The 10,828-nt window shown below is 49.5% G+C and overlaps 1 protein-coding gene across 1 annotated transcript; it reads right to left on the minus strand.

Annotated features, from left to right (window-relative positions):
* Positions 1–4,650: 4,650 nt before the first annotated feature.
* On the minus strand, positions 4,651–10,484 carry LOC125228642. Its single transcript, XM_048133299.1, has 3 exons — positions 9,864–10,484; positions 8,527–8,964; positions 4,651–7,536 (listed from the first exon to the last, which is right to left on the minus strand). The coding sequence occupies exons 1-3, from the start codon at positions 10,482–10,484 to the stop codon at positions 4,651–4,653; spliced, it is 3,945 nt and encodes a 1,314-aa protein (XP_047989256.1).
* Positions 10,485–10,828: the final 344 nt, after the last annotated feature.

Here is a 10,828-nt window from a genome sequence, read left to right on the forward strand (position 1 = left end):
GTCTGTGACACTGCTTACGCGGCTAACGTCTTTACCACGGGACCACACGCCCGCCGCTAGTGGTAAAGACGTTAATTCTGCCTTTAACATGAAGACATCACTGGCAGTCATGTCCCAGATGCTCGATGAAAACAAGTTATAACATACACGGTGTAACACAAGGAAACCGAAAAATTTTAACTAAGCATTTCTGAGTGTATGTTATATCTATTTCAATTTATAATTTATATATAGTAGTGTGACTACTATGGAAAAATAACAAATCAAAAAATATTCAATAAAATAATTTGATTTGTTCCCTAGTTGAACGAGTCACTAGTTAGTTTTTGATATCTATCAACGATAGAAAAGGATAGATCCGATAACGGCATCATCGCCGTCAAACATAGTTTTGTTCTGTAAAATAATAAGTAGGTAATTGTTATGTTTTTATGTGATTATAACTCTGAAAGTACTAAAAATTCAGAAAAAAATATATGAAATTTTACTCTTTTAACCCACTAACCCTACCATGTGTTACAACGATTTTTTTTTCTAGTAGGTGAAATAGGCTGAGAGCCTGGGAGTTGGTTGATGGAAACACTGTAGTCAGTTCTGGTCCATAGGTATAGTATATTCAACCTATCTTCTTTAGACTACGCTGTACCACTATTTATTTGTCTAAATATGTAGGTATATTCAACCTATCTTCTTTAGACTACGCTGTACCACTATTTATTTGTCTAAATATGTAGGTATGTAACCTTGAATTTATAAAAATGAATTGTAAACTTTTTTGACGTGTAAAACATTGACTTTTATCAATAAATGTCTTGTATCTTGTACCCTCCTCCAATACTCAAGTACACTTCCTTATATATACTTAATCTACGTGACAGAGGCAATCCCTTATCGTATGGAGAGGTGGTTTATCTGTATTCAATCACTACTACGTTGTCTACGTGATCAACGTTTAGGAATGTCTACTAGCCTATCACATAGGTACTTAGGGTCCCCCCACATCTAGCGTCTCGCGAGCGTCGCGTCGGGCCAACTGTATGGGCAAAGCCTGACGCCGCGTCGACGCAACGTCTTTTTCCATACAGTTGGCCCGACGCGACGCTCGCGAGACGCTAGATGTGGGGGGACCCTAAAGTGACAATATACCAAAATATCCCGAAAAATCCGGGGGTAAGATTTTTTACATTTAGGCTTATCTGGGCTAATATGATGAGGAATACATACATACAATCACGCCTGTATCCCATAAAGGGTTAAGCAGAGCACATGAAACTACTAAAGCGTCAGTGCCACTCTTGGCAAATAAGGGGTTGAAAGAAAACGAAACTGTGACACTGCAGTGACAGGTTGCCAGCCTCTCGCTTACGCCACAATTTAACCCATATCCCACAGTCGCCTTCTACGACACCCACGGGAAGAAAGGGGGTGGTGAAATTCTTAACCCGTCACCACACAGGCATGAGGAATTAAAATTATTCGGTTTCCTCATTTTACACCGTGTAACAAAACTATTACACGGTTTTGTTACACGGTGTAAAATGAGGAAACCGAATAATTTTAATTCCTCATGTGTGGTGACGGGTTAAGAATTTCACCACCCCCTTTCTTCCCGTGGGTGTCGTAGAAGGCATAACAAAACCTACAACAATAAGTTTGGTGTCCATCAGTAGGTAAAACCGACTTTTGAATAGACACGTGAAATCAATTCCGTAACCCGGCACCTTGACCTCACAGCGCCGAATGCGACAGTTCGAATCAGATTAACTTCACACAAATATTTACAACGTCAAATGAATGACTTTGTAGAAATAGATTGTTAATAGTAATTTGTTTTACAAGGGGGCAAAGTTGTTTAACCGCACGTGCCAATATTGATACCCGAGCAAGCGAAAGATTCCAATATTGAATCTTTCGATTAGTGGAATCTTGAGCGTTGCGAGGGTTTCAAGGCACGCAGTTTAAACAAACTTTGCCACCGAGTGAAACACAAAATTGTTCACCACACCAACATGAACAAAATTCTGACTATAAAACATCAAACAAAAGCAAATCCATCAATTTATTCAATATATTTATAATTCAAAATCATCATTTACAGGTAAATTCTACAAGCCAGCTCAAGACATCAAGATAAAATTTGTATGAAATTACTTTGCACTCTTGTGGATAAAATGCAATTTTGCTATCTGTTTTCGAATAGCAAAGTAAGTCTTTACCAGTTGGTGTGGTGAAAAAGCAATTAATATTTTCCTTTATTAATTTAAATCTTAGGTGAGTTAGTTAGCTCAATCCATACTAATATTATAAATGGGAAAGTGTGTGTGTCTGTTTGTTTGTCCGTCTTTCACGGCAAAACGGAGCGACGATTTGACGTGATTTTATAAGTGGAGATAGTTGAAGGGATGGAGAGTGACATAGGCTACTTTTTGTCTCTTTCTAACGCGAGTGAAGCCGCGGGAAAAAGCTAGTATGAATGTAAAACTAAAATACAAAACCACTTACAAAACAATATTATATGTATTATAAAAAAACCTAACGTACGGTACAGCCAGCAGCGGGGCAGGGCCCAAGCTGCCGGCGGCGGTTAGGGCTTCAGAGTGAGGAACCGTCGGACTATCCGCGCCATGTCCCATATCATCGCCTTCTGCATCTGACCCTTGATCCAACCACCTAGCGAGAGTCTCTCAAGATGTTGGTCGAGACTCTTCGCTCTGAGACCGTTCGCTGTAACGAATATCGGGACAATGATCGTCGAATCAACATCCCACATGGTGGTAATTTGGTAAGCCAAGTTTAGGTAATTACTAGACTTGTCATTCTTGGCTTTCACGAGATTTTCATCATGGGGGATGGTGATGTCAATGAGCACGGCCCGGCAATCAATATAATTGTTATTTGGAGCCAGTCATGTTCCACTGCTGCGCAATGGTCTCCTCCCAATTCCTTCACTAATCTCTATACAGTGCTATGTCTGACCATTCCTCCAAGAAGGAGTCCAATTCATCCCGCCATTGCCGCAGTTTTCGGCCCCCACGCTGCATTACTTCTAATCGAAATTAAGAAACAATTGATTTGGGCGATGACGTCACAGCGTGGCTCCTTGCGTCGCGTCGTTTGCCCTGGTCGGTGTAGGGTTTGGCAGGTTGCCCTGGAACTGCCGAAAACCCACACGTTTCGACCAGAAGTTTCGGCTTCGGCGTTCGGTTTTTGATACAATGTATACCTACGCTACCTTACCTTCTCACCGTGGGATCCAGTAAATCTGTGAAACAGTATCCTATAATATTTATTTATTTAAGTCATTATTTGCGGAAGATTCCATTTCTCGGCCACAACATGCGATGTTATAACAAGTTATTCAACAGGGTTGCGTCAGTCAATATATCATGTTAGACAAAAACCTATGATAAGTATAATGATCTTCTGATTGCTTTAACTTAGGTATTGAACGAGGCAGTAACGTTCCTATGGTCATTAGAACTCTTGTAGTTCAAATAGTTATTAGCAGGTACAGTCAGCAACGAAGATATGTATGAATACAGTCAAACAGCAAAATATGACAACAACTTTGAGACAACTTTACCCTCTTGTAAAACAAGGCTGGCTGCTGGCTGTAGGCTGCTGGCTGCTGGCTGTAGGCTGCTGGCTGTAGGCTGCTTGTAGTAGGCTGCTGGTTTTCCTTGGAGGCTGCTGGTTCTTCTTGTTCCGGTCGAATTCGAATGTCCCATACCGAGCGATCGTTCCTTTTATACCCCTTTTCAGAATGCGCCTACGCTTCACGGAAAGAAACATTTCAATTTATTCGCCCAATCACGACTCGGCTGAGCGCGAGGCTCCGTGCGATAGAGAGGTAAATAATTGCGCCCGATAGGCGACGGATGGCGCGTCGTGATTGGTCGAACGCGTTACGGCGCTCGATTACGTGAATTTAACGCTATCATTTTTCGTTCAAATCCTAATTACTTATAAACTAATTAGGCTATCGCTTCGAAATTACGTAACAATGCACCTGACACTAGGGTCATTCACCTCGAGTGGAATGCACCTGCGTTTGTTTACGTTTTTACACAATAGAAGAGGTGATTAGCCGTCCGGGCCATACAATAGACTGGTTTCTCAGCTTGCCTTGAGCTCCATTGTTATCGATAACGGCATATTACTATGGAAATGTAGGTTATCGTGTTACGTAAGTTCCCAGCTACGTTTTAAAACTATTTACATCTTCATATGTCTTATAGTTATCGAGTTATTGGCTTGGATTCGAGTAATCCTAAGGCAATTTTCGGGTGAAAGGAAAATGATTTCGGAACTTTAAGGAAATATTTTTAGCCAATCAGAGGAGAGTTCGGTTTTCTCGCTCTAAGCCTCTCACGTTAGTGCTTATTGGCTATTAATCGTAGTCCAATGGACAGTCTGAGTTTAGATTGAACTTTGGACTCGGTTTCCGCGACTTGGGAAGGAAGGAATATGGGAATTGCCTGCTATCGAATACATCACATATGAGTCTTATTATCATACTTAATAATCGGAATTGACAAAATTAACTTAACTAACGCAGTTCTACCCGTTTCCTACCTACGAAATAATCTTTATTGCGAATACAGTCTTAATCGAATTCTTATGCTATTTTACATATATTTCGACGCGTCGCTAACATTTTGTCCCCGCAGTCGAAGACTCCTGGTGCATGGGTTGCGACGCGATGACCGCCAGCCTGCAGCTGGGCCTGCGTAGCGTCCCGTGTCTCGTTCTGATGTCAGCGGAGCGGACCCGTCCATCGGGTCCCGGGTAGGTAGTCTCGACGACGCCTCGGGGCCACACGCTGCGTGGACCATTGGGTTCAGCGACGATGACCACATCGCCTGGTTGAAGTTGCCGCCCTCCGTCGTGGGACGACTTCCTCGGTGCCAGTAGAGGAAAGTACTCTTTGGTCCAGCGCCGCCAAAAGTGGTCGGCAAGCGCTTGGGCCATCTTCCATTGCTTCTTCTCGTTCTCGTCGTAAACGCCAATCATCGGTAGGTTAGCGTTATGAAGAAGTAGAAAGTGTGCTGGAGTCAAACTTTCTTCGGAGTCTGGATCGACGTTGACATGCGTAAGTGGTCGTCGGTTGACGATATTCTCTATCTCGGCGAGTAGAGTTTCGAAAACTTCGGGTTTCGGTGCTCGTTCGTTGAAAGTGTAGGACATCGCTATCTTAACTGTCCTTATCATTCGCTCCCACGCGCCCCCGGCCGAAGGATTGCCAGGTGGGATGAATTTCCACTCCATTCGGTTCTGAGTGGCGTAAGTTTGCAGTACAGGCAGCCATTGCCGGTACGCCTCACGTAGTTCCGTCGCCGCCGCCCTGAAGCACGTCGCGTTATCGCTGTACATCGTCCTGGGCCATCCTCTTCTCGCGGCGAATCTTCGTAGTGATAGTAGCGCGCTGTCGGTTGAAAGACTGTGCACGCTTTCAAGGTGAATAGCGCGCGTCACTAGGCACGTGTATAGACACACCCAGCGTTTTTCTCTGCGCCGTCCGATCGTGACGAACATCGGTCCCATGTAGTCTTGTGCGGTGTGAGTGAAGGGACGTTGATACGCCTGTAGTCGCTCGGGCGGGAGATCGCCTAAGGGCTGCGCTCTCGGTGTTGCTCGTCGTAGTGTGCATAGCGCGCAGTTTCGAGCTACAGACTTCACGGTCGGCCGCAGATGTAGTATCCAATATTCTTGTCGCAGTTCGTTGATTACTGCTTCGTTGTGAATGTGCGCTGATCGTCGGTGAGCTCGCAGGATGAGTAGACGGGTGAACGGCTCGCGGCCATCCAGTATTATCGGTTGTAGCGCGGTGTACAATACTGGAGCGCTGCCCAGCCTCGTCTTCATGCGTAACACGCCGTCATCGCCTAGCTCGGGTGCCAGGTCGTATAATCGCGACTTGCGATCGATGAGCCTATTCTGGCTTAAGGCTCGAAGCTCTTCGGGAAAGCTTCGTCGTTGACTGTATTGCAACCACATGTGTTCTGCCTTTCTCAAATGTCTGACTTGTAGCTGCAAGGCTTTATTCTTCGTTCTCATTTTCTCGATGAATAGCAAGACGTTCGCTGTCGCGTTCAACAGTCTGTCGTAACTGCTAAACCGTCTCACGTCTGGCAGTACGCTCGAAGGGTCTGGCTTCGCTGAGATGATCGCCAGTGATGTCGCGGTTGACGGCCTCGCCTTCCTCTCAGGCAGGTCGTCTGTTCGATTCGATGTGTGACTAGGCCATGATGTCTCGGGTCCATAGAGAAAGCGCGGTCCTTCGTACCACTCGTCCTCGATGCGCACGCTCTGCGCTGGTTGACATCTCGTCGCTCGATCTGCGGGGTTCTGAGCGGTTGGTACATACCTCCACGCGTCTCTATCTGTTTTCTCGGCGATCTCCGCAAGTCGGTGTGACACGTACGGACGATAGTTTCGCGCGTCATCGCGAACCCATCCGAGAACAACCATGGAATCTGTCCAATACGTCACCTTTGTCACAGGATAACGCTGCTCGCGTAAAATTGTCTCCGCCAGCCGCACGCCGACGACTGCTGCGGTTAATTCGAGCCTGGGAACTGTCATTACCTTTAGCGGGCAAACTCGGCTTTTCGCTATAGCTAAGCTCACTTGCGTTTCCTCCTCGTCGTTCGATACTCGCCAATAGGCCGCCGCGCTGTAGGCCTCGGTCGATGCATCACTGAAAATATGCAGTTCTCTTCTAACTGCACCGGTGGGCGTGGCGTATCGTCGGGGTATTCGCAGCGCGGACACGTCGCTCAGTGCCCTCAGCCACCGGAAAAAGTCCTCCGCTTCCTCCGCCGGCAGCCGCTCGTCCCAGTCCGTGCCCTTTGTCCACACACGTTGGAATACGATCTTAGCGCTTATCATATACTGCGCTATGAGGCCTAATGGGTCGTAAACTGACATTACGGCACTCAAAAGTTCCCTTTTAGTGGGCGATCGCTCGTACCTTTTCACGTCGTCTGGCACTCGTAGCATTTTCGTGTTGTACCCCAGCGTATCCGTCTCTGGGTCCCACGTCATTCCGAGGACGGTCTGTTGCTTTTCTCCGAGATGAGAAGGTCCCGTCGCTCGCTCCTCCGGATCGATGTTTCGCATTAACAACTCGCTGTTGCTAGCGTAGCTGCGCAGCCGAAAGCTAGCCTCCGCGTGTGCTAGTCTCACCTGTGTCGCTGTTGATATGAGTTCCCGTTCTGTCTCATATGATGCCACATAATCGTCCATGTAGTGATTATTATGGATATCGTAGACCGCGTCCGGATAGCGATCCTTGTTGTCCGTCGCATTCCTATTCCGCACCGAGTGTGCGAGAAAAGGAGAAGAGATGTTACCGAAACATACCCGGTTTAGCTGGTACGTCCACGGTGTCACGTCACGCCGCGATCCCCTCCAGATGAAGAGCTGACTATGCCGATCCTCTCTTCGCAGCTGTATTTGAAGGAACATTTCCTGTATGTCCGCGGTGACGGCGAATTCCCACTCACGGAATCGAAGTAGTATCCCCAGCAGGCTCTGTAGTAAATCCGGTCCCGCGAGGATGAAATCGTTCAATGCACATCCCTGACTTTTCGCGGCGCAATCGAATACAGCGCGATACTTTCCTTTATTTAAATTGTAGACGCTGAAATGGGGCAGAAACCACATCCGATCTGACTGCGGTGGTTCCATGATGCGCTCTGCGTACCCCTTTTCCAGAAGCTTGTGTATCTGTGCTTGATACTCGTTGGCGAAGTCAGGATCTCTCGACATGCGGGCTTCTAGATTGCGTAATCTCGCCTTCGCCATGTTGAAACTCGGTGGCAGCTTTATGTCGTCGGCAGCCCATAGTTGGCCGACTTCGTATCTCTGTCCTACCTTTTTTACTGTTCGTTCGAATGTATCGATCGCTCGCTGGTCGTCGGGTCGAATGTTGTCCTTTGCCGTTATGCCAAGCGCCTCGACTGCCCAGTGTTTCTTGACCTGCTCCACGAGATCACTGTCGTCACTGTGGCAGTGCATCACGACCTGCTCGTTATTTGGTACATACCTCGGCATTCGCCCGAAGAAAACCCATCCTAACGAGGTTTTAACTGCGCACGGCTCGTCCTCGCCGCCCTGCCTCACCTCCGTCGGGTTTATAAGATGACTGAAGTCTCCGCCTATTAACATCTGCGGCACGCCCATGCCCGTGTAGCACTCGTCGCCCAAGTCCGCCAGATGTTCGTATTCCAATAGACGCTTCTTATTTAATGACTGCGAGCGTATCCCTAGTCCGTCTACCGTTTTTAGGGATATATCGTATGTCAAGCCGCCACGAGCGGGGCTTACTTTAGCCTTGACCGTCTGTGTCACTGAGCTAAGTTTCAACCGCTGAATACCTCTTATGCATAGCGGCTCGTCTTGACCGACCGCGCCGATCTCGTCCGCGACGTCCTGGTCGATCATTGACAAGGTGGATCCATCGTCAAGGAAAGCGAAGATATGCGCCGTTCCCTTTGGACCTGATACGGTTACGGGTAGTACCTTTAGCAGCACGCTGTAGTCCGGTGTTGACGACACGTACACGCGGGCGTCGTTCTCGTCGTCCGCAGCTCGCGGCTCCGTCGTGTCCGCTGGCTCGGCCGATGACGTCACTGCTGACGATGTAGGTACTGACCTGATTTCTTGTGTTAGCACCATAGCCGTATCCTCACGCACTTCCTGCGGCGAGTCCGCATGAAGCAGTCGATGGTGTACGTGAGGACAACCTGCAACGCCGCACGCTTTGGCCTTGCATTGTGTTTTCATATGCTTCGCGTCGATACAGCGATAGCATATACGATTTAATTTCGCCCACTCCCATCTAGCGCCCACGGATTGGGCGGCTAACTTGCGGCAGTCCGGCGTCAGGTGACCGCCACCGCAGAACAGGCACGTCGTCGAACGGGATGTTGTGGCTTGACGTGTCGCGTACGTCACTTTCTGCACCTCGTGTTGACGTCCTGTGGGAGCTCTCGGCGGGTTGTGCGTTGCGGATATTTTCACGCGAGCGCGGCTGCGCGCGCGTGCGGCACTGATAACGGCGCCTGCGCTCGCCTCGGGGCGGCGCGGGCGTGACAGAAGGACATCTCCTGTTCGCTCTCCTCCATGAGGAAATCCGCCAACTGCAGAATCTCCGGGTCCTTGCTGTCTCGATGTTTCTTCGCGTAGTCGCACCATCTGCTTCGAAGATGCGGCGACAACCTGTCCGTAACCTCTCTGATGAGCATGGGGTTATCGGCATAGTGCCTTCGATCGATATCCATAACTGTAGATACCACGTTCATTATTTTTATCGCGAAAGTGTTGAGGTCGTTCGCGGTAGGCCCCAACTGCGGCAACTTTCGCAGGTCGTCAATCGCCTTGTCTAACAATACCTCGCTGCGTCCAAACTGCTTTTTCAGTATTCTCACGATCATATCGGGTCTGGTGGCTGTCGATAACACGTGAGACACACACGTCTTTGCGTCCCCGCGTAAAGCCATCCTGAGCCGCGCCACGTTCTCGTAGTCAGTAAACTTATACCGCTTCGATGTCTCTGCGTAGGTATTGTAGAAACTTCTCCACTCGCTGACGTCTCCGTAGAAATGCGGCAGCTCGAATATATCCTTCGGGGCTGGACGGGCCGCCATCTGCATCCTCTCGAACAGGTGCAGCATGGACTCTGCTACAGTACCTTCGGTGGCGCGCGTGTGCGCCGTGTGCGGAGTACGCGCGTCCAGCTGTGGCGACGTCGATCGCTCGCGACGCGCCGGCGGCGTCGTCGATCGCCTGCGTCGCTCCGGTGGCGATATCGATCGCCTACGCGACTCCGACGGTGGCGATATCGATCGCCGATATACCTGGCGGTCCGGTGAGAGGCCTCGAATATGCCGCTCCGCCTGCGCAGGTCGTCTCGGAGTCTCGTACTTGGGTAGAGGTTCGTCGGTTAACCTCTTACAAATGGGTTTTGACGTCGCGTCTCGCGAGTTCTCTAGCCATTCGTCTAATCGATCTTGATTCGAATTCCGCACGCTACCAGCAGATTCGTGCTCGTCTGCGCTATCCGCATTAGCGCGGATCTGCAGTTTTCTGGCGTCTAGCCGTTTACGTACCATGTCCGCTTCTAGCTGCAACTCCCTCCGGGATATCTCCGCTAGCCGTTCGCTGGCCTCGAGCTCCGCCTGAGACAGCTGCGCTTCTATCACAGTGCGACTGCTCGCATGTGATCTGACGGACTGAGCTTTAATAATTGGTTTATTTACCTCCTTGGTAGTTTCCTGCAGCGACTTTCGTTTCTCGGTAGTTCTGTCTATGACGGCAGCCTTGGGATGTCTAGCTGGGATCGGCGTGGGTCTGGAACGACGCCGTAACCGCTTGGCTAAATCCCTTCGCCATAGCAATGTCGTGTCGTAGGACGGTGACCTCGGTGTCTCTACGGTTAATCCATACCTGAGCGTGCTGTTAGCTGTCGCCGCGCCCATCGGTTGCGCGCCGGCGACGCTAAGCCCTTCCGTTACGCCAGCGGGTCCGGAGGGAGGTGAGGAGGGCGCGCCGCGTCGGCGCCCATCGCCCTCTCAGCGCTTGCGCGTGCGGCCTCTCGTTCGCGGGCCGCCGACGCGCCTTCGTCGAGTAGTTGCTGCCTCTCCTCTTCGCTCGTCACTGACGCAGCTCGGTTGGACCTGGACCTCGTCCTTACCATCCTGTCGTCGCTCATGACAGGTACGTCGCTGTAGACCCGTAGTCCGCACGAAGATCCGGCTCGAAGGACCAGAAACTGTTGCAGACCGCGTCCGCAAAGCTTCCTATCGACGGCTCGAAGTGGAGA

The sequence above is a fragment of the Leguminivora glycinivorella genome, chromosome 8 (genome assembly GCF_023078275.1).
Source record: "Leguminivora glycinivorella isolate SPB_JAAS2020 chromosome 8, LegGlyc_1.1, whole genome shotgun sequence".
In the NCBI taxonomy this organism is placed as follows: Eukaryota; Metazoa; Arthropoda; class Insecta; order Lepidoptera; family Tortricidae; genus Leguminivora; species Leguminivora glycinivorella.

Bases quoted from the DNA above. Each gene is read 5' to 3' on its own strand.
- LOC125228642 (XM_048133299.1), bottom strand. From the start codon at position 10,484: ATGGGCGCGGCGACAGCTAACAGCACGCTCAGGTATGGATTAACCGTA. The intron at 8,965-9,863 runs GTATATCGGCGA...CACGAGGTGCAG, and splicing joins GCCTCTCACCGGACCGCCAG to AAAGTGACGTACGCGACACG. The intron at 7,537-8,526 runs GTACTACCCGTA...GATTTACTACAG, and splicing joins ACTACAGCGTGCTGCTAAAG to AGCCTGCTGGGGATACTACT.